Source organism: Poecile atricapillus, chromosome 2 (genome assembly GCF_030490865.1).
Source record: "Poecile atricapillus isolate bPoeAtr1 chromosome 2, bPoeAtr1.hap1, whole genome shotgun sequence".
NCBI classification, from domain to species: Eukaryota; Metazoa; Chordata; class Aves; order Passeriformes; family Paridae; genus Poecile; species Poecile atricapillus.
Window position 1 is genome coordinate 37,227,357 of NC_081250.1, and position 23,116 is coordinate 37,250,472.

Genomic DNA, 23,116 nt, shown 5'->3' on the forward strand with positions numbered 1-23,116 from the left:
CATCCATGAATTTTTACCAGAGCTGGCCCTGTCATTGTCTAAAACCATCCACAGAGGGAACGGTGCAGAAGGAGCAAGACATCTTCTCCCAAGTGAGTCAACTTAGGTATGCCTGTATAGCCTCCTTACTGCATCCCCAGAAGCAATGATGCAGCTTCAAGAAAGTCTAGTTATGAAAGGTGTGGGAAGAGATAAAGACCAACTTGGTGAGTCACAGGAGCATGCCAGGGGCAGAGCCTGCATTCAGGACTCGGGAACACTCCCACCTGTAAACCTGATAATAGGTAAGAAAGAAGGAAGTGATTAATAATTAAAATAATTATGGAATAAATTAAGATAATTAGTCTCCTTATTTATCTTCTAAAGTGTTGTCCAAAACTGGAATCCCAGGATTCCAGACCCTCTGTTTTTGTGACACCCTATAAAATAAGAGTCCCTGTCATTAGGTCTTCTCGGGCAAGAGTTATAATTTGTGACACTGTCCACTTGTGCAGAGATGCAGCTCCACAGCTGGGAGGAAGCATCAAACTGGGAAATGGGAGTAGTGAAACAATGACAAAACCAACTCTTTCTACACTCCAGATATTTTGCAGCTCTTCCTCATAGATAAGCCAGTCTCAGTCAGGCAAAAGTAGCAGTTTGGTACCCCTAAGGGCCTGTATGGGACAGAGAGGCCACAAAACATTGAGTGGGGATGATGAGCCTGCTGGCCTTGGCACAGGGGGTGAGGAATGTGAGGGTTTGGGGATCCACAAAGAAAGCTGTGGCAGAAGGTAGAAGATGGGTGATGATAATGTAGCTGTGCCTTCTGCACTCCCAGTGACATCCTGCCTCCCTCTCCCCACAAATCCCCATCTGGGGTTGGTGCTGGGGTTCCTCTGCTTTGTTCAGCTGTACACAGCACTATTACAGTAGGTCCAAATGGAAGTTTTTAGCCAAGTGGTTAGCAGTGGTGCCTCTAGTTCCTGGAAAATCTAGGATTTCCAGGGGGTGCCCCAGACAGATACGTGGAAGGCCCACGACTGGATTTGCACAATCAGACGTGCTTAGGCCACTGTAACTCCATCTTACAGAAATAATCGGGATTTTCTATGCAGAATTTCTTTATCTAAGTCAATGTTGTATCAAGGATGCTGGCTGGCACCTGCACCTTGTGTGCAGGCAGGAGAAAGGAGGCCCTTTCTCTCCTATCCCTGCCAGCAGTGCCTGTGCCAGTCTCCCAGGGTATTTCAGGCTTCCAGCACCAAATGACCTGCCTTACGTGGCACAAGCAGTCAAAATGCACCAAGTGGAGTCACAGAGGGTTGCAGGGATCTCTGCCACGAATTAAAGGATAGAAAGAACAGAAAAATACATAAGAGAAAGGAATAAACAAAAGAATTGTGGGGACTCAAAGAGAAGGTAAGAGAAAAATAGATAGCACATCCCATGTTTGGATGAAGAAATCCAGAGCTCTCACTACCACGAAATAACACAGTGTAAGCCCATGCAGTGACTGCTGATGGCTTCATAACTTCACCAAACATCTTCTGGACTTCACACACACACCTTAAATTGTTCAAAGGCAAGAGTGACCCTATAGTTTATTTTTCTCACTTGGTTTGGGTTAAATCAAAAGTCTGACTGCAGTCAAGAACAGTGTCGTCTGGGTAAGAAGCATATAAAAACTGCTAAATGGTCAATCATTAACAAGAAATTTGTGTGACTAGAGCAGCCATGGGTGTTGCAATGACATTTTCTCCATTTATTTTTCTGCATTTTTTCCTTTTAGAAACTGTGTAATTGGGGTGTAATCTGGTTTTCTACCAGAGCAAAAACCTGATGGGAAGGTCTGCCATCCGTGTTGTTAGAGTCACATGTAAGCAGCATGGGGAAGCTGATGAGATGCTAGAGGCAGCTTAATGAGCAAAACTTCTGTATTGTTAATACTTCCAGTGATTCATAAAATATTGATAGCACTCCTGAATGCATGGTGGCCGAGAGGGAGGTCACTTCACCCACAAGGAATGCAGTAATGAAAGGATGCAATAGGATTTTATACTCTGAGAAGTTCCCTGGAAGAGCAAGAGCTACACTTTTCCTATTTTAATTGAATGGCAAGAATAAAAACAGGTGGGAGCACTGGAAGAAAAATCTCACTTGAACAAAAGGAGGGAGACAAGGCTGGGTTGGGCATGCTGGATATGACTGGGCTGTGAGACAGTGATGAGGGTTAAGGGTAGATTCCCAGAGCTCAGTTGTGGGCTGGGTGGTCCCTGTCAGAGCAGTAGCATTCAGCATTAGGCTGCTATTAACTGAGTCATTCTTTAATTTGTGGCAGCAAGATAGGCCCCAAAAGCCCTAAATGACATCTAAGTAATAACCAGGAGTCCGACACACCCTAAACTGTATTTTGATTTCTTCTTTTGTGACTCAAGAATTCAGCTGCCTCCTTTGCCGCAATAATAGTAACACACAAACACACTCTTGCATTTAAGCCTGTCAGGCGTTCATGGTGAATTCATGCAGGAGAAACAAATGTGAAATGCATATCTGATCTGCTGGGAGCATGGGCTCTGAGCAGGCCTCTCCTCGGGGCTATCAGCAGCCTGAGACCTGAAACCCACATGAGCTGGCACTTGTGTCTCACCTAGCTCCTGGCTTCCCTAATTTGATGCAGATGAGTTGCCTTCCTGAAGTCACCTGGCTACTCACCTGAGCTTGTGAGCTGAGCAGCACAGGCAGGATCATCTGCTCCCACCTGTACTTCCTCAACTCAGCTTTCAGAGTCAGCTTGACTTTGTACAAACCCACTGACGTGCCCCAAAGGACAGAAACTGAAAAATGTGGTGAGGGTTTTTCAGACAATACTATGAGTTTGAATCTAATTTAATATCTTCATGTTTAATGATTAAAAACAAGCAACAGAGAGGTTACATGGTGCTAAGATTCATGTATGCATTATAATTAGAAAATTAGTATGTACTGTACTCGTGAATTCAGCCAACAGAAGAAAACAGCTTGGATATATGCAACTGACAATGTCATGCATCCATTCGTGTGTCAGAGCATAGGGGGTTTGTTTCTTTTCACTCTGCAGTCTTGCTGAAATTTTGAATGTAATATTTTACTTTTCAGTAGAGCAGTTTAAGACAAAGTAAAGCTTTTTGCTTTTAACAACATATTTGCACAAAGTTAGAAAGTGAGCAATGATCAGGCTTAATATTTAAAAAAAATAGAGAGAGACTTACCTATTTGCAGTTAGAGGGGTTTCTTTCTAAGCTGCTTCTAGCAGTCAGCAGTTCTGCAAGTGTAGTGAAATTAGTGTTTATAAATGTTACTATAGTAACTGTATCAGTAGCCACAAGCTGGTAGACTTACATTGCTGGTTATCTGGTGAGCATCAAAATATAATGGAAAAAAAGAGGCACAGTATTGTAAGGCAACCATGCCCTTGAGGATTCAAGAAGGAATTACAGTAAAATTATCCTGACAACTTTCATCTTTGATTTTACTTTAATGGAAGCAGTAAGTTTTCAGGCTTTTAAGGATCCTAAAGAACAATTTACCTGGGCTGTGATCCTATGAGCATTCACCTGTGCAGCTTCAGACACAAATGCCCACCGAGTGGCCTCAATGCACATCAGTAGAGTTATTCACCTTTGTGACAGCAGTAAATGTATTTTCAATATCAAAACTGTAATTTATTACATGCAACTGTGCAAACTTAATGCTGTGTTAAATATAACTATCTATCTGCTTAAAGGAGAACCCTGTTATTTGGGGAAAAAAAATAAAAAAAAAATAAAAAGAAAAACATACCGGGGGATGTAAAGGTACATCAACTCCCAGGAAAACTAGAAGTTTGTGTTCAGGCAGAGATATTAAGTGGTCCATTTCAGCCAGGGTGTTACTCCAGATGTGCTCTTTGCTTGTAACATTTGCTGCCGAAGAGGAGTCGTGGGAAAGCTGAAAGTGAAACTAAGCAAGAACAGTTTCATTTTCAAGTCCGAAAGCAGAAACCTAACCGGCATAAAGAAAATGCAAGCAAAGAAAGAGCTCCTTAGGGGCTGCTAACACACAGCGGCTATTTGCTATTTTAAAACGTGATTCGGACACTTTAAACAAAAATTTAAAAATAAAAGACGAAGATAATTCTCTCCTAAATTCCAGAGAAACGGGATTTTTGTATCACGTTTAATTTCCTGTTAATCTTGAGGCTGCTACCGCCAAGGGCAGCGGCTCCTCCGCCTTAACCAGTCCGTCTTAAAGCGCCGGGGATGGCAGCAGCCATCTTACGGGTCGCTGTCACAGCTGCTGCGGAGCCCGAACCAGCGCCGGCCTCCGCCGCCGACCGCCCCGGGTACCCCGGCTCCGCCGAGCCCGGGCAGCGGGTCTGACCCCCAACAACACCCTGCCGATTTACAAACCTCAGCGAAATAAAAATATAAATAAGTAAATAGAGAAAAACAACAGATTCCCCTCGTTTCATGAAATACCTCATTTTATTCCGTTCTGTTTTCCTGTCATTTCACGAATATGCCAGAGCGCCGTATAACAAACACCGTGCTTGAAAATATCCCCAGGAGCGCTGAAGGGAAGGAGGACACCGCAGGGTTTTTGTCACCCACCCTTCCCCCCAAATAGTACTTCGCGCAAACCTAGAGTTATTTTTGTTATCCCCATGCAAGGTGCCAAGGCCCTGTGCCTGCAAGAGCTCTCTCTGCGCTGGGTCTTCCCTCCGAACTCATACTGCTACTTTGATAGTTTAGCTTTACACATCAAAGCACCGTAAATCCCACGCAAACGCCCAGCCTCAATCCAAACCCTTTAAACCGCGGTGCCGTAGTACGGAATTGCCATTTGCGGTTTCTCACGGCTCAACCACGGTTTTTACATACGTGCAACGGGGCAGAACCGCCTCACACCCGGTGCACTTGCTGCTGTGCATGTAGTGCGCTCTCTGGGGCACGACCATTTGCTTAATTTAACTTTCATTTAGAGGGTTATCCCTTGAAGGCATAAACTGACCTGCTCTCAACACTTGTTTCTGGACACAACAAAAAGACAAGCCCCAGAACCATGGCACGACGAACTGAGCAGAGAATTTTTGAACTGGCCGGTATTTTCAAACTGACCCGTATTTTAACACTCAATTAGAAACCCTCTGGGGAAAAAGGCTGAACCCTTCAAGGTGGCCGCAGAGTACACAGTGCGGGAAGGCAATGGTTAAGCCAAACAAAGTAGCGGCACTCCGAGGGGCCACAGCGGCTGCGGCAGCACCGCGGGCGCCCCGGCTTTCGGGACGGTTCGACACCGCCAGCGATGCCGCCTCTTTCTAGGGCAACTTTCGGCGCAGCCTCCCGGCGGGCCGGGATGGCTCCATAGCGGCTCCGCACGCAGCGGTGCCGGTGCCGCCGCCCTTCCCGCGCAGCCCCCGCGCAGGGAGGCGGGCGCGCCCTTGCGGTGCGCAGCGGCGGGAGGCGGGTGCCGGCCCCCCACCCCCGCCGGCGGGGCAGGAGCCGCCCGCGGAGCGGCGGGTCCCTCCTCCCGCCCCCCCGGGGAGCAGCCGGCGGCGGCGGAGCGGCCAAGGGGAGGGTCTAAGGCCGGGCGCACCGCGCCGCGCCGCGCCGGCTGGCCGGACGGACGGGCGGCTGCCGCCGCGCCGCGGGCATGGCGGAGCCTGGCGGCGGTGGCGGGGCCGGGGCGGCGGGCGGGCCGCAGCAGGGCTCCCCGGCCGCCGCGGGGCCGGTCCGCAGCGCCGCCGAGAGCCCCGGGGGGCCCGGCTCGGCGCGCACCGCGGGGAAGAAGGCGCAGCTGCGCGCCGCGCCGCGGGCCAAGAAGCTGGAGAAGCTGGGCGTCTACTCCGCTTGCAAGGTAGCCGGCCGGGCGGCCGCGGGAGCCCCTCCGCCCACGGAGGGTGGGGATTGACGGGAGGGGAGGGGAGGGAGGAAGAGAGGGAGGCGGTGGGGAAGGGCCGTGCCCTGCCACCCCACCCCTGCGGGGCGCGGGGATGGCCCGGCTGCCGCCCGGCGCTGTCCGCGGAAGTGGTGGCTACGGTGGTGCCGGTGGATCCTGCTCCCCCCGGAGCTTTCCGGCCGGTGGCCGCAGAAATTAAACCCGCGCGCACCGAATACGGGACCGCGTGGGCAGCGCCGTCTCCCTCCTGCCCGGTCCCGCCGCCGCCGCTCCGTCAGTCCCTCCGCGGGAGGGAGGCGGCGGCGGGCGGGGCGGCTCCCGGTGCCGGCGGTGAGCGCTGGGTTAGCAGCGCTGCTGCAGCACTCCCCGCGTAAACATCCCGGGCGGGGAGCGGGGCAGCCCTCTGCTCTGCCCGGAGGTCGCGGCCCCGGGCGGGGGCTGCTCCAGCCCGGTCGTGGCGGCCGCCTCGCAGCGCGGAGCTGTTGACACCGCTGAAACCGCTGCTCCGAGCTGGAGCTGCCGCCGTCGCCAGCAGCTCTGGCAAAGGGGCGGAGGGGCGCGGCCTCCGCGCTTTGGAAAGTTGTGTCTCCGGCGGTCACGTAGCGCCGGGCCGGTGTCCGCTGTCTGGTGCCCGAGCGGGGTCCCCTGTCCACCTGTACCCTGCCCCGGCGGGGCTCTCTGCTCCGTGTCTGCCCGGTGCTCGCATTCAGGAGCGCTACTCCTGGTTTCCCATCACAAGCACTTTCTGTCCGCCCGCGATTTTCTTCTTGGTGGGAGAAGCAGGACTCGCCAGTTTATTGTAGAGGGAGGCAGCTCGGTCAGAGCTGTCGCTCCCGCCTTCAGAGCTCTGACCGCGGGCATTGTCGCCTGTGCTCAGAGCACGGGCCGCTGGCTGCGCTGCTGCTGTCAGGGCAATTTCTGGATGCACAGCGGGGTTGACATGTTTAGATTGGCAGTGCTGATGTCAGATCCTCTAGTAATGCTTTCAGCTTTGAGAGTAGCTGTTTGTTCTTATTTTCTCTGTTCTCCTACTTCAGCAGATGGTAAGTGAAAGGACAAGCTAACAAACGAGACGAAGCATCATTGTATGGCTCTGTAGTCCAGTCTGGTGGTGTGAGTGGATTTAGCTGTATGCTGAAAGCATGGCGCAATGCTGCCGTGGGAGGGCAAATTACGGAAGCCACACATTGCAATGTCTTATTTGCCTGTTTCCACATGTGCAGGCACCTACACTTCAGCTCTGGTGCATGTATGGGACAGTGTGAGATTACACCGGTGCCGATAAGGTTAAAGAGCAGCTGGTGTACTTGAACTTTGCAACGCTGTGGGCAGAGTGATATGGTGTGAAGCTTTCCCAGTGATGAGTACCCTTTGCACCCCTTATTTTAATGTTAACAAGGCTGGCTAATAGATGAAGCTGGTTTAGAAGTGTGTAAATTTTTAATGGGCTGTTAGGGAGGTGTGTGTGTGTGTGTTTGAATTGCTTTTTTCTTCCCTGGTTGGTACTTTTTTTTCCTCTGATGCACCTCCAGATGATGTTTTTGAAGGTGAAAGCCTTCTCCTGTAGTGCTCTGCCCCGTAGAGGTTGCTGTGCTATAGAAAACCCTTATCTCCTCTGAAACCCTTTGCTTTTTGGGGGTCCTCACCAGCTCACCACTCTTGCAGGTGCTTTGTGGTAAGGGGCATGAGCGCCTTTTGTGAGTGGAGGAGGGCACACTGTGGCCTGCTGTCAGCTCCTCTTTCCCTCCTGCAGGACGCTGGTGATGGGGTACAGAGCAGGGACAGCTCCTATTGTCAGTGCTCTGCTGGGTGCCCTTGCTGGCCCTCGTCTGTGACAAGTCTTGGATGCATGTCCCATTGGAACTGCAGTGATGAATGGAGCAGGACCTGTGGTCAGAGGGTTTTCCTGCCAGGATATAGGCACAGTTCCAGCACTAAACACTGCACTGCGTTCAGATTAATATTGCTGTATGACTTCTGTACAGTAGTTCAGTGGCAGGCAGCTTGCTTTCAGATCTCATAACAGAAGCAAGTAAGCAGACTGGAAGCTCCTTGTAAGCTTATCCTGTGGGATAAGGTGGGAAGGATGGTGCAGGGTGGAAGAATGTTTTATTTTTCTTCCCAAACACCTGGCAGGTGCTCCAGAACACTTCTTGGTTTGTAACATTAGTGGTTTGCCGGAAACTGTAGCCTGGAGAAGCTAGTTTGACAACTGTAGCAGTGCAGTTTGTAACTTTGAACTTTTTCTTACTTTGGGTTGTAACTTCTCTTCCATTGATTTTGCATTTGTGTGTGTGAGCACAAAAGAGCGAGAGAAGGCAAGCCCATCTCTGAAGGGAGAGTCTGTTTTCATTCAAGTAGTGACTATACATGGATCTTATGTAAATCTACATAGAGCTGTACGAGTTGGAGTGTTAAAATATGTAACGACATCCTTAACGTCAATCACCTTCTCCCACATATGTTTAATTGCAAAATTCGGTATGCAGTATTTATTAGGAGCTTAACCTCAGAGATGTTTGGAGTAAGAGGCAGGGAGCATCTGTCTGCTAGGGGTAAGAGTCAGCACACAAGAAGGTGGAGCGGTCAGTGACTGTGCAGAGGGTGAGTCTCACTGGTGACAGCAGAAATGCTGAGCAGAGGAGAGTAAAAGGCGCTGCTCTGGGGCGGGGGCTTGGTCCCCAAGAAGGACCTCCTGGTCGTTCTTTACAACCCATCCCTTTCTGTCATGTGAAACATAGGCAAAGATTGCTGGTAAATACATACTTGGTGTGCACGTATCCTGAGCAGAATGAGCCTGAAGTTTAGGGAGCTGAGACTAGAAAAATGTGGGGTTTGGGTTTTTTCCTGATAAAAGAACTGGACAGGAGAGTTGTAGCAGTGATAAACAGTGACAAATCTGTTGAGCTGCTCCACTTGACTTGTTCCTCTGTGGGAAAAATCTGGGTGGAAGGCATAGAACAGGCTCTTCCAAGTAAAAAACCTTCTTAAAAGCCCAACTCTGAAGGAGGAGGGTGGCATTCTGAACAAGATATATATAATAGGAGTTGGTACAGTTTTCATGATTTTGGAGGTACACAGTAGTGCTGTGTGCTGTGAGGGGTTTTGTATTTGGCACCTGCTGTATCTGTGCATGTATGAATGGCTGCATACAGCATTTTGGTTTTGTCCACTGTGAAATTGAGCATTAGGCATGCGAGCTTTCAGCACTTTATATAAAAGCAACACTGTGTGACTTACACACATAAATATATTTAATGAAGATGTAGGAGGAAGTCTTCTCTCTACTTTTTCCCCCCTATTGGTTTAGATTATATGAAAATACAACTCTTTCTCCAGTCTCACTGGGAGCTTTTTTTGTAAATAAGGTGAAATATGTACTATTTTAGTACACCAAGTTTTCTGTAGACTTGTTTATTTTTCATTATATGTATCTTAACAGTAATGCCAGGGTGTTTGCAGATATAATGAGAACTCAGTAGCCTAAAGCACTTGCACAAGGAATGATACCTCCTTGAAGAAAAGCTTTTTGCTTTAGATGAACAAAGTAGACAGAATGAGAAGGTTTGTGATGAGATGACTTGGCCAAGGCCCTGCAGCAGGTGAGCAAGGGCAGATGTTGAAGCCAAATCCCAGCCCCAGGCTCAAGACCAGCTGCTGATCATGTCTTGAACCACTTCTTCCCACTGCTCATTCTAGAGTAACCTCTGGTTTTCCCACTCATAAAAAAAAGGAGTTCATAAGGTAAACTTGTACCACATTTTCCATTATAAAATATTTTCTTTCCTGATTCTTATAAGGCAGATTAAGATGGGGTCAATTTGGCCATGTTACTGCTGTGTTCTGTATAGTGGAAGTACAGCTCCTTTAAGCTCAACTCGATATGTATTGTTTTCTACAAAAGTATAGGAGACAAAGAAGACATCCAAAGCTTTCTTATCACTTTCATTGTGAGGTGAATCTGTTTTATAATGTCTTACAGGCCCTATTAAAGCATCTTCCTTTAAATTGGAAATCTACCATTAACTTTACAAGATAGGAACTGGATGCTTATTAATAAAAGCTTTATATGGTAGCCTACTTCTCTTCTGTAAGTGCAACTGGAAAGTAGAAGGAATGAAATAATTGATCTACCAATAAATGAAGAATATGCCCTTTAAGCTGCCCATTAAACTGCTTATTTTGTATTGTTAAAGATAAATGAGTCAGCTAATCTCCTAATACATATGAGTGGCTCTTTGAGTAGTGTCCAGCTGTCTGGTTCTTGGGTACTGGACATATGAGTAGGAAGAATATATTATTTAAATTCGTCAATATACTTATTATCATTTATGTGATACTCTTTGATGAAGTCACCATTTTGAGCTTGCTGCCAGCAGCAGGAAAAAGCTTATGAGGTATTTTACACTGCTCTTGTGTTGGGAAGAAGATGATGTTTTCTAGTGTAATTATACTTGTTGGAAATAGAGAAGATCTGTAACGTTCTGTGTATAATCTGTTGAGCCTGCTTTGCATCTCAATTACCAAATAGGGTAACCTAAATAATTTTAAGCTGGAAAGAAAAACCCTGCACAACAGCTATTTGAAACTCAGAACTGTTGGGGTCTTTTACCTTATAATTAAGTTAGCTTGAAGTTTGCACATTCTCAAGCTTATTTCACTATCCAGATGGGGGAGGGGTATTTTAGTCCATACGTTATTATTTTAACATTTTTGGTTTATTTATTATTTGGACAGCTGAAACTTGCCTAAAAGAGGCTGAGATATGTGCAATATTGTAACTTTCAGGTGTTTCTTTTTTAAATAAAATACTGACAATTTGTGTTAAAATGTTCTGTATTTTTTCTCTGTCCATATTTGACTTATCTGTGTATTCAGTATTCTAAAGGAAATGATAACTTTAGTTTGCCTAGAGTTACAGTTTTCAATGCTCAGAGCTACTGGACAGTTTGATTTCTCCCACTGTAACACTCCATCAAACCTGAAAGGAGTTAAAAAGAAAAGTGAAATTGTGTTGTGCAGTGCAACATAAACGTAATTTCTGTAATGTTTTTGTTTGTTTTGTTTTTTTGTGGGGAGTGGGGCAGGCAACAGCATGTTGTTGTTGTGTTTTATTTTATTATACTCATCCCATTTTATTGAAAAACACAAATGAAGGTGTGGTGTTCATGGTCCCTTGGCCTGCAAAAGTGACAGTCATTATTTTTTTGGTTTCATTAGGGCAGAAGTCCCCGTTGTTCTACAGTGGATTTATCAAAGCTGTGCAGATGTCCCAGAAAACGAGGCTTCAAGGACTGGATGTGCTAGTTCAAATACTTTTCCTTCCTTCCCTCAAAAGTGTTTTGGTCTTAAATTAAGTTTTTGCAGAGGTGAAGTCATACTTTGTTTTCTAATGAAAAGCAGATGAGTGACATTAAAAAACAAAAAAAAAAAAAAAAAGGGAAGAAAGGAAAAATACAAAGATAGTCAAAGAAAGGATTGAATGAGCAAAATGCTGTGGAAGATTTAAAACAACTCAGCAATTTAAGCCACTGAGGAATGCATATTGCATATTCACTGCAAAATACTTGCACTGTCAACATCTACAGTGAAAGCAAGTTTTAAAGAGGACATTTTCAGGTTCTGTTTTGCCTTGGTTAACAGAACATTTATGACGATTCTGGTGTTTTATAGAGATTAACCAAAAAAACCCACCCTAGTGGTTGGTTGGTTAAGGTCTCTAGAATAATTTGAACAATGTCATTTAACAGCTGTTGCAAAAAGATCTGGTGAGGAAACACCAACAAGAGCAGAAAAAAATTTGCCATTGAACATGCTGGTTTTATTCTTCTGTGGGTGGGTTGATGTTTATTTTTGTCAGTTTAACTGAGCTGTTACCACGATTGGTACATCTGTTTGCATCTTTGCTGTTAATTATGGTGTGACACTAAAGTTTACATAGTTACTCACTGTTTAGAGTCTTTTGGCTTGATAGTAAACATTGCTTGGTGAGCTTCTGTGACATACTGCTTCCACTCAGAGAAAAAAAATCACAAAAGCCTTGTGCCTATTTTTAGGAGGGAGTTCTGGATATGCTTCATTGTGGCATGATTTAAGGCAATAAATAATGGTGATATGTCAGTAATTTACACTGTTGAACATTTGTCCAGACAGCTGTATGGGAAGGGTCAAATCTTACTTCCCTAAAATAATATTCAATCCTTTTTTATTTGACAACTCTTTCACATTTGTCTCTTGCATTTTCTTTGTCAATAATATAATTTCCAGACTTTTCCCCTTTTTTTGTTGACAGTTTCTCTATCCTCATATTAAATGCAAAAACTTTCATGGCAACACTGCCTTTCTCACATTTTTAAAGCAAATATGTATAGTTTATTTGGCATTGGTTTTGCATTGGGAAGCTAATTGAAAACAAGGGGTTTTATGTCATCTCCCAGATGTCCAAAGTCCTTGCAGTGGGGCAGTCTGGTTCGCAGGTATCCCTCAATCACTGAGCTCTCAAGTCCATTTAGCTCCGAGAGCCTCTGGGGCTGGATGACAAACACAACTGGCTCAATGCCTGTGAAACTGCAAGAGACGGCTTCTGCCAGAAAATTACACTTCAGTTCTCTGCCACTCATATTACTCACAGAAAACACGATAGAAAAAGAACATAAACTTCACCATAAATCTTTTCAGATTGCATTTTATGAGACTTAGGAAAAAAAAATTGTTTTAATCTTCCCTTCGTTTCATCCTGAAGCCTCGCTAATTTCACTTTATAAATGTGTGGGTTGGCAGGTGGTCTGCACCCTCTCAGTGAGTTTGGAGAGCCAGGAGGTTGAGGCCATGCAAGTTGTCCCTTTTTCAAGGGAAATGTGCGGAAATGGCTTTGCTGGGCACTTGCAGGTGGATTTCTGAGTCATGCTGGTGCCTACAGAAAATGCTACTCACATCCCTTGGTGCCTGCCAGGCAGAGGCCAGGGCAGCCAGGGCCAGGAGCCCAGCTGGATAAATGCTTAAGCCTCAGGGATGGTAAAAACATCATGTGGTGCTCAGCAAACTGCGGGCAGCAGTTCTCTTGGTTCTCAGGTTACTGAATATTGAAATGAGTTTAAAAGAACAATTTACCAGCCATTTACAAAGCTGTCAGTGTTAAGAGCTGTCAAGCTGTGATCCTTTCTGCTTCTCCTGGGTTCTTCTTCCTTAGGTAGGATGGGATTTGGAAACTTAAAAGGAAAATTAAATAGGTTCCCGAAATAGATCACACTAAATGTATGCAGAATCAGTTTTGAAAAATGATACATTAGTGCTGCATATATTACCATCACAATTTTTCCTACTAAGATTGTTTCAGCCATAAATATTATGCAGCAATTGGCATACTTTCCTCACTGAGGTCTCGGCAGTGCAATTTCATGAATGTCTTTTTACAACCCAGTGCACAGATATCTCTGAAGAGTAGAAAAGCAGGCTTTCTTTCCAATCAGATCTTCAAATAGGAGCACGAGGGAAGTTAGAATGACCAAATATCCAACTTTTGGCTATGCAGGAGAAAATCCCCTTCTGTAAAGCTGCTCTTTGGATAACTGGAATCTGTACTTTGTACTTCTGAATGATTTGAGACACAATTACCAAAGTCACAACCTTTTCCTTCATGGTCTTCCCTTCTAGCTGCATTCTCTTGGTGGCTGGTTGACACTCAGTGAGCCTAAGTAAACTTCCTAGGGAAAGCAGCAGGTTGCAGTGGAAGTGTCACTGTCTTTGGCATCTGTTGCTTTTGTGGCCAAGTGTTCCTTGCCTTAAACAGCCTTCTCCAATAGTGCATTTATTGTTTGGTTATTGCAGCATTAGTTAACCCTGCCTGGTTTGTCATGGGCTTGGTTTCAGCTGTGTGTGATTCCTTGGTGCCCGTGTAGCTGATGAGGCAGTGATAAATGTGTTGCCTGTTAGATAACCTGTTTATGTTTAAATAATTAAATCTGTCTCGGTGGCAGGATCTGTAAATGCTGATTTACTAGTAAATATTTGAATATTTTTTTTCAGTAGAGTGAGGGATTTCTGTAAAGGAACTAGCCAGGGTTTGTTATGAATTCTGCTTACCAAACTGTGTTAATCTCTCCGTGATACTATTCTAGTTCTGATAATTTCCAGAAAATAAGGGTTAGTAATGTGGCGGATAAAAATGCAAACAAATCAACAACAAAACTTCCCCCTCCTCTCAGCTCCTCCCCAACCCCCCCCCCCCAAAAAAAAAAAAAAGAAGCTTTTTATTGCTTTTGAAATATTTTTGCTAGTTCTTTTTATTGCTTTTGAAATCACGCAGTTTCAGCAAGTTCCTGTGTTTTGTGGCGCTGATCGATATCCCTTTGCTTTGCTTTCAGGCCGAGGAGTCCTGTAAATGCAATGGCTGGAAGAACCCGAACCCGCCTGCCACGCCGCCGCGGGCCGAGCTGCAGCAGGCAGCGGTCAGCCTGGCCGAGCCCTGCCGCAGCTGCAGCCACACGCTGGGTGAGCCCCAAAACCACCAGTCAGGATGCCAGGCCAAGGCCTAGAAAGGGGAGTTACTGCTAGGTGTAAATAGCTTAGATTGAAATATGGTTAATATTTTACAAATATGGTTAATATGGAAATATCCTAAAATTAGTTTTATTGGAAAGGAACTCAGGTAAGGTGCAACTTCTAACAACACCGACATTCAAAGGTGCCAAAATGCAAAAGCACCGTTAAGCTACCTGTAATAATTTTAATGCTTTGTCTTACATACGCCTTAACCTTACACAGCTTTGCCTGCCAGCTGCCTTCGTTACAAAGTGAATGACTCTCTCCTTTAGGCTGTATTGTGTTTCCTTACTTTAGAACAATGTATAAAATATTCTTGAACATCACTAAGGAGGTGCTCCTACCTGCTAAAAGAGCTATCTTTTCTGAGTCACAGAAAATAAAACTAGGATTGTACATCTTAGCATGGTCTAAGTTATTGTGCAGACAGCTTGCATGTCTTGGAAGAAACGGCTCAAAATCCACTGTTAAATACTGTCGTGGTTTCTGGTTTTGGTTTTCAGACTTAAAATAAATAACGATTTGTTACCCACATAGCCTGAAAAACAGTGCTGAATCACTGTATTATTATTTTAAGAATTTATATTTTTATCCAAAATAAAAGCTGATGGCTGTTTCTGTATTTATCAAAATCAGAGAATAGTTTGAGTTGGAAGGGACCTTTTAAAGATCATCTAGTCCAACACTTCCACAGGCAGGGATACTTGATGTTAGATCAGGTTGCTCTGAGCCCCAGCCAACTATAACGTAAATGTTTCCAGGGATGGGGCATCCATCACCTCTCTGTGCAATTTGTTCCGGTATTCTACCACCCTCATTGTAAAAAAACCTTTTTCTGATATCTAATCTAAACCAATCTAAAGCCACCACCCCTTGTCTTGTCACATGTCCTTGAAAAAGTCCCCCTTTGGCTTTCTTGCTAGCCACCTTAGGGTCCTGGAAGGCTGCTCTAAGGTCTCCCTGGAGCCTTCTTTTCTCTAGTCTGAGCATCCCTACACTCTCAGCCTGACTTCATAGGAGAGGTGCCCCAGCCCTCAGATCAACTTCATTGCCCTGCTTCATCATAGATCCACATCCTTTCTAGCAAATACTGAATAAAAATTCAGCTAAAATAAAATTCAGAACTAGCTGAAAAAAGCCAGTTGCTGTTTAATTTTTGTTGCCACACAAAACTTAGGACAATTAAATAAAAAATAGAAAAGGGAAATTTAAAACCTTCACAATATATCACTTATTATTTTACTTTTGAAAAAAAATATTTTACTTCGAATGGAATTTTTTTCCCCTTTCTTTTTTTTTTTAGTACTCTTTCTTATTACATGTGTTCTCATTTTTTTCCTGATATTCAAAATCTCTGAGTTTGCTTGCAGGAGAAGATTAACAAATGCATAATATTACAGAAAATTCAGTCACTTTAGCCAAGTTAGTTTCGACTTTTCATCACACAGCTTCTCTGTGCTGCTTCTGTTTGTGCAATTAGAGTGGCTTGTGTTACCCATCCCTATCAATCCTGGCCTTTGAAGAAAGAGCTTTTTCTTTTCTTTTTTTTTTTTTTTAAACTTGTAAGATGTGCCTGTCAGTTCTCTGTTCTTCAGCAGAATTTGTGGATGCTTTGTATGAGAAAAACTTGACTCTTCTAAAAGATGGGCCTGGTTTTGTCTATTAAGGAATATTAAATCATTCTTTAGCTAGGAAACCAAGGAAAACCAGTACTGTAAAACCAGAAAAAGTATTCTATAAAAAAAAAAAGTATTCTATTTTCTGCTCTTTTTAGAAAATACTTCTGGGTGCAGCTAATGAGGAAGATGTTTCATTTAAAATAACTGAAATGAGCTGCTGTGTTCTTCCTCATACTGCTGGAAAAATATGCCTTTTTGCTGTGTTTTTCAATATAATTTTCCTATTCATCTCCTCTAAATTATTGTATTTCTGCTGAATACCTTTAAAACCAGATTTACCACAAGGTGTGTGGGCTTCACATTAGCTGTGCTGCTTTTTCTTCTTCTCAGAAAGCTGCTGAAGTAGCAAGGTAGAAATTTCTGTGCTGGTTAAACCTGTACCTGACGTAATTTTTTTTTTTTTTCCATAGAATTTAATTTTTCATCCCAAGGTACTCCTATATACTACCTTGTTTGAGATTTCTGTTTTTGGGGGTGTGGCTTGATCTTCAAGCTGGTGCAGCTTTTGGTGCATAAATCTATTTGATTTTGTGTATTATTGTCTACTTATCTACAACTTATATTCATCCTTTTGGTGCTCAGTGCCACAGTTTGGCTCAATGTGGTCGTTTTAATGATTATTTTTTTTTATTGGGGTGATATATCTTCTAACACTGTGACAGGATTAGATGCTGGGACAATTCACTGTCCATGTGCTTTATGGTGTTGCATAGTCAGAGGCTATTCTCTTTTCTATTTGATTGTTTCTCCTGTGTTGCAAAGTGCATTTTTTAACTGGTAAACATTGTCAGTCTTTGATCACTTTTAAAACTAGTTGGTTAATGTGCTAATACACCATATACACATTCAGTCTCTTTTTTTTCCCCAACACTGTCTTCAGTTCCTGCTATGCACCTTCACATTTGGGTATTTCTTGATTTTAGTGTTTTGAGACAGGCTGTGGACACATTCCTCGTTAATCCATTTTTTCACCATTCCTAATTTGTACACTCCAGTGCTTATTTGCTGGAGTTGAAGGTCTTCCTACCACTGAGCCTTGTTCTTTCTGCTTGCTTTTCTGTGCATGCTCTAGCAACCGATACATGTGATATTTAAATTTCTTTTCCAGGCATAACAGCAACGGAAGAAGGGTGTACCAGTTGGGCAGTGCATGTGATTGTGATTGTAACTCTAGTCAAGAGTGATGCAGTATCTGATGCCAGTGTACTAAAGCTTTAATTTTAATAAAATGCTTACTAATGGCCACAGAGTTTGGGAATGGGCTGTGAACATCTGAAGAAAGATAGTTTGTTGGCCTGGTGTATAAGCATTGGTGTCTGGTAAATGGCTGGTAATACACTTAACTTTTAGATTCAGTATGAATAATAATAATTCTCTAGTTTAATAAAATGTTTAAACACCACTAGTCATGGTTCAGTATTGTTATGGAAACTGCATAGAAATGGCTTCTTATGCTGATGTTTTATTCATTTGTTGAAGGCAAGGTTTCTTTGGTATGTTATCAGCTTCTAATGCAAAGCTCCTCTAGGAGGATGTTTATTCCTTGCAAATGATCAGGACAAACTGCTGGGAATATTAACCCTTCATACCTGTCTTAAGGACAGAAGTTAAATAATTTTATTCTGCCCAGAATACTGACTATTTATCCTCAAAGGAAGCTCATGATGGTCATGTGCCTATGACAGTATATTATAAATTTTCATTTAAGTGGAAACAGTTGCTCACATATTTTTAAAGTTCTGCATTACAGTGCACTTTTTACTAGAAGCCAAATAAAGGTATTAAATTTAAATGTTTTGGTATCATACTACTTCTCAAAACAAACCATCTTTGCTGGGTGGCCAATAAATGTGATCGTTTTCAAGTCAAGTGTTATTTTTCCTCTCTAACTCCCCAGCTAAGGAGTCAGATTTCTGTTGAAAATATATGTTAATCTTAAGAAGCAAATATAGATAAAATGTATTAAAATATAAAAAGTTAATATGGCAAACTTAAAAGTATTTTTTTTCTTTCTTTGAAAGGATATTTTCTTGTCCTTTCTGAGGAAAGGATATGCATACCATCTATATTGGCCTGGAGTCAGTAAGATCATTGTGTTTTGTAATGCAAATATCTTCTTTTTGGGAGTTGACTTTTTGTTTTACACTGCCTTCCTTCTTCCCGGGGCCAGTTTCTCAAACCAGCTTGAAATGAATGTCCCGCTTTACAGGGAGAAACCTCAAGCTTTTGAAAATTACAGATGTGAGACTGTATTTACCTTTGGAGACAATAAAAGGGAGTTTGTCACTTGGAGACTGCTGAACAAATGAGTGTGTACAGTCTGCAAAATCTCTGTTAATACAGTGTGCACAAAGCACAGTTTGATCTTACATGATACAAAAGCAAGGGACTTAGCCAATAACGCCCAGTTTAAAACAAAAAGTCATTTTTTGGGACTGGGTCTTTTTCACTCTTCACAAAATAAGGTGATGCTTACATCTGGATTGCATAATTTATGGAAATTATGGATTTATTTTCTTAAGTCAAGAAACCTTGTCTCAAAGACGTAGCTCCAGGACAAAAATGTATGTTAGCTATACAGTGCAACGTATTAATACAAGCCTGACTTCTGTAGTCTGTTTTAAGTGTTAACAGATGATGTGATTCCAACCAGCTGCCATTCCTCTGCTGTGGAAGTTACCACTGCTGGTCAACCTTTACAAACTGCTCTGATGTGACACAGGTTTCAGTTACCTCAGATAAGATGTGTTCTGTTTAAGTAGGTTATTACAGCATCAGTGCCTTTACAGTTAAGGCTTAGCTGGAGATCTCCTGAGCTATAGTTGTGATGTGGGTTCTCTCAGTAGCCTTTTACAAGTTTGGGTTTTTATTTTGTTTAGCTGCTCATGTTTCTCACCTGGAGAATGTGTCTGAAGAAGAAATGAACAGGCTCCTGGGGATTGTGTTGGATGTGGAATATCTGTTCACTTGTGTCCACAAAGAAGAAGATGCAGACACCAAGCAAGTTTATTTCTACCTGTTCAAAGTAAGCTGAACTTGTGGAGCATCTTCTCAGATTTTTCACTTTCTCACACATAAGCCAATTTCATTGGTGCTCGGGCCTGGATTGACTTTGTCTGCTGAGACAGTTTTTCTCTGGGACAATGCTCTACTGAGTAACTGTGGGCTGGACGTTCTGGTACTTGCAGTATATTGATTCTTATTCCAAAAGTCATCCAGGTGATTGAGGAACTGACCCTGAGTCCCAGGCAACCTTCTTCACTGACATACCAGGAAGAGTCAGTTGACACATGAATGGTAACTTAGCTGCCTGCATTTCCTCAGAGAGCCTCCTGCATGCATTTCAGAGAAGGTGATTTCACAGTGACGTTTAGTTATTACAAATTCAGATGATTGAACAAGCAGGTATATAGCCAGGAGAATTCCAACACTGCTCACAGTGTGTTGTGCCCTTGTGACTTTCATCGACTCTGTGTATGAAAATACACTAACTTTTCAACATTTGTGTATTTTTAACAGCTTTTGAGGAAGTGCATTTTGCAGATGGGAAAACCTGTAGTAGAAGGATCTTTGGAAAGCCCCCCATTTGAGAAACCTAGCATTGAACAGGTAAAGAGTCAAAATGTGTTTTTTGTTGGTGTGTGATGGGTTTTTTTCTTGTTTATTTATGTATTTTAAAATTTTATTTTGGTGGGGGTTTGGAGGCTTTGTTTGGGGATTTTTTGTGGCTTGTTTTTGTAAATGTAAACACTGGTTTTGAAACAGGACGTTTTTTTAGACACTTCGCAGATGTTTCTGTGTTCTGCTTAGGATAAAACAGTGGGCTATAAATTGCTGTTGGTTCCACTTTTAGCATTTGTACAATAGTTACATTATTTGGCTTCTCATCATTGGTCTTATGCTTTAATGAAACTGACTTTTTTGTGGGTTTAGAGAATTAAGTTGAAATGCTACTTTTATGTGGGCAGTTCAAATCATTCTTTGTTCCAAGTGATGAAAAATGCCTGTTGAAGTTTTGAAATCCAATATTAAAATGGCACTTGCCTTCTGTATATCAAGAAAAATGTTACAGTCCAATTCAGTGAGATCATAGCCTTTTCTTTCAAAGGGTGCAAAGAAAATGCCAAAGCAGAAACCAAAGAATAATTGAGGCTTTTGTGACTCTCAGTAGATAAAGAACATATGACAAATTCAGTTTTTGGTTAAGCAAGCTCCTAAGAATGCACTTCTGGCAGACAAGTGGGCCCATGAACTCCAGTGAGACTATGTAGAGGCTCACATACCTCCCTGAAACAGGAGCTCAGTGTTTTCCCATCCAAATGATGTTCTGTTGTTAAACGGGATAATTTAGCTGTGAAGACTGCTATGTTTAGTAATTATTTCTTTGCAATTCTCACTTCTTATCATTTAGGAAGATCAAACCACTTTATTGCTGAATTTCTGAAAAGTCTTCACTTTAAGTTCTCCTTTAGTTTGAGTATAAAAAAATGTGTTAGTAATCCCCCTAGGCTCCTAATCCTTAAAATATACTATTAAAAAGGTTTTATTCAATGCAATTTTTTGTCAAATTTTTCATAATGTTCAAGTTGCTTAGGAAAATAAAGCATAGGGACAAAAGAGTAATTCTTCTTACAGCTTATTTTGAAATAATTTTCCCTTTAAAGAAGACCATTATTTACAATTCTGTTTTTAGCAGATCAGCCACTCAATCAAACAAAATTATTTGCTAAGCACTAAGTGTTATAATGGATTTATAAAATATGTGTTGCAGCAATTTTAGTCACCCATTTTGATCATATTCAGTAGATTTTTCTTTAAACTGGACAGTTTCCAAAGTGCAATGAGGAGACATGATTGTGAAGTATTAAGACTTCTTGAAAAAATAACATGATTTGTAGACATAAAGTTACGTAGAAGTCCATAAGATCTAATTTATTATTGACAAGTAGCTGGAGAGGTGATAGTTGGTTTATATATAGATGAAAGCCTACCAGAACTTTCTCTGTTTTCTGACTTTGAGAAGGAGGGAAAAATGAATTTTTTCTTCTTTCCCTCTACATCAGCTGCTGAGAGTAGGTTAAAAATACCTAGATGTACCTCCTGCTGTGTACACAGGTACCAGCCTGTGGCATATGCATGATGCTGAGCAAGGAGTTCATGGTCTCTGATGTTTCTTTTCTTTCTCATGCAATGCAATTTCATTATAAACATAAAGTGAGGAATGTTTGAGGATGCTCCTGTAAAAATTATGGCTAAAGTATTAAACAGAATTTTCTTACTTTTTTAAGGGTGTGAATAATTTTGTGCAGTACAAATTTAGCCACTTACCCTCGAAGGAAAGGCAAACAATAGTGGAGCTGGCTAAAATGTTTCTGAACCGCATTAACTACTGGCACCTGGAGACACCTTCTCAGCGAAGACTAAGATCACCCAATGACGATATTGCAGGGTATAAAGTGAATTATACCAGGTAATGCTGCTTTTGCTTGTTAGGAGTCTTCCTTACAAATAGGGCATGTGCAAATATCAGGAGTACACCAGTGTCTTTATGCTGTAGATGGACCTTGTGAATTCTTGCAGCCGTGGATTTAACATGAAGATCTAAGGGTTTTAGTGAGACTGTATCAGTTTCACGTGCATCCTTGGGTCTTGAGAGATGTGCTTTATCAGCCAAGAGCAGGGAGTAGAGGCTGGAACACTCGTATCTAACAATGCTTTTGCAAGATCTGTGTTTGTGAAGCGTTCTTGGTCTTCTTAAATATGAGCCTCAATTAAGATCCTTATTTATCATTCAACTTAAAAAAAAAAAAAAAAAAGAGAGAACATAACATGTAGCATTATAAAGCATCACTGTTTGAAACCAAGTCACAGAGGAGTTGAAAAATTAAACTAATTTTGCAAGTGCTTGAATGCTAAATAGGGGACAGATATTACTAGGTTCCTTAAAATTATAGTTCTTGTTATGACCATTTAATGAGCTGTTAGAATTCAAAGTAATAACTTAGTCGCAGGAGGATTAAGAGCCAGGATAAAAAGACATGTCTATATTTTCTTTTTCTCACAAGAGTAGTGCAGTGCCTTTTTCAGTAAGCAGAGTGAGAGCAGTTTCAGGGTCCTGCCGGTCTGGCAGCAGGTAGTTAACCTCTGCCAGCACACCGTTCTCAGCAACGCCCAGGACATCTCTGCTGGCCGTGGGGGAGCACCACCTTCTGGCGGCTTTCCTGGTGGCCTTTCACACACCTCCTCTCCATGAAGGAGAACAGCAGCAAAGCTGGTGTGAGTTGCGACTCTGGGTAGTGACAGAGAAGACTGCGCTGTGTCTGACCCAGGTGTCCTGTCACCTTGAATAAGTGCCATAAAGGACACTTAGAATCCATGGTGCTCCTAAGACCATGTTTGGTGGGCGTTTGACCTCCATTTGTTTGTGATAACCAGTGTCATCCAGGGGTGGTAGGAGTTAAATCTTATTAGGAATTGATAATTGGTTCTGGTTGGTGGCTTTTTGTTGTTCATTATTTTGTCATTTGTGTTTTTCCAACTATCCTGCCCACAGTCCCTAAGGTCCCTCCCTGACCCAAAGTGCTCTTCCCATCAGATCTCTCTTGTCATTGTGAGCTTCTCTCCTCTGTGTTGTCTGAGGCATTACTCAGGGTGCTGCTGTGCACCATGGGCACACCTGAATTTTTGCAGTCACCAATCTCGTTTGAGAACCTGAGGATTTGAATGAAACCATATCAGAGTTTCACGTGCATTCTTGTGTTTTGAGAGCTGTGCTTTATCGGCCAAGAACAGGGAGTAGAAGTCTGTGAGCAGCTCTATCTCACAACTCTTTTCCAACTCATGTTTGCAAAGATTAAGGCGCCAGAGTCTGGGAGAACATTTTGAGACAGGCTGTACTTTGGATCTGGATGAGGAAATGTGTGCAGGATCCAGCACAGTATGTTTGCATCCAAATCCTAATATTTTCTTTTCATTGCTGGAGCTTTCCAGCAATGAAA

The 23,116-nt window shown here is 42.8% G+C and overlaps 1 protein-coding gene and 1 long non-coding RNA gene across 4 annotated transcripts in view; one reads left to right on the plus strand and one right to left on the minus strand.

The window, feature by feature from the left end:
• Window positions 1-1,076: 1,076 nt before the first annotated feature.
• LOC131576735 (uncharacterized) lies at window positions 1,077-4,634 on the minus strand. The gene is made up of 3 exons (XR_009277061.1): window positions 4,479-4,634; window positions 3,231-3,283; window positions 1,077-1,316 (listed from the first exon to the last, which is right to left on the minus strand). It is a non-coding gene; the product is annotated as an uncharacterized LOC131576735 (long non-coding RNA).
• A 972-nt stretch (window positions 4,635-5,606) lies between these two features.
• The window catches only part of KAT2B (lysine acetyltransferase 2B), a 38,970-nt gene continuing 21,460 nt past the window's right edge, over window positions 5,607-23,116 (plus strand). The window contains exons 1-5 of one of the 3 annotated variants that reach the window (XM_058833710.1): window positions 5,607-5,856; window positions 14,262-14,388; window positions 18,998-19,143; window positions 19,638-19,727; window positions 21,407-21,588. In XM_058833710.1, the coding sequence (XP_058689693.1) occupies window positions 5,653-5,856; window positions 14,262-14,388; window positions 18,998-19,143; window positions 19,638-19,727; window positions 21,407-21,588 (749 nt within the window). In that variant the 5' untranslated portion in view covers window positions 5,607-5,652. The remainder of the gene's footprint in view (window positions 5,857-14,261; window positions 14,389-18,997; window positions 19,144-19,637; window positions 19,728-21,406; window positions 21,589-23,116) is intronic. The other 2 variants (XM_058833711.1, XM_058833708.1) reach the window with 2 other exon arrangements.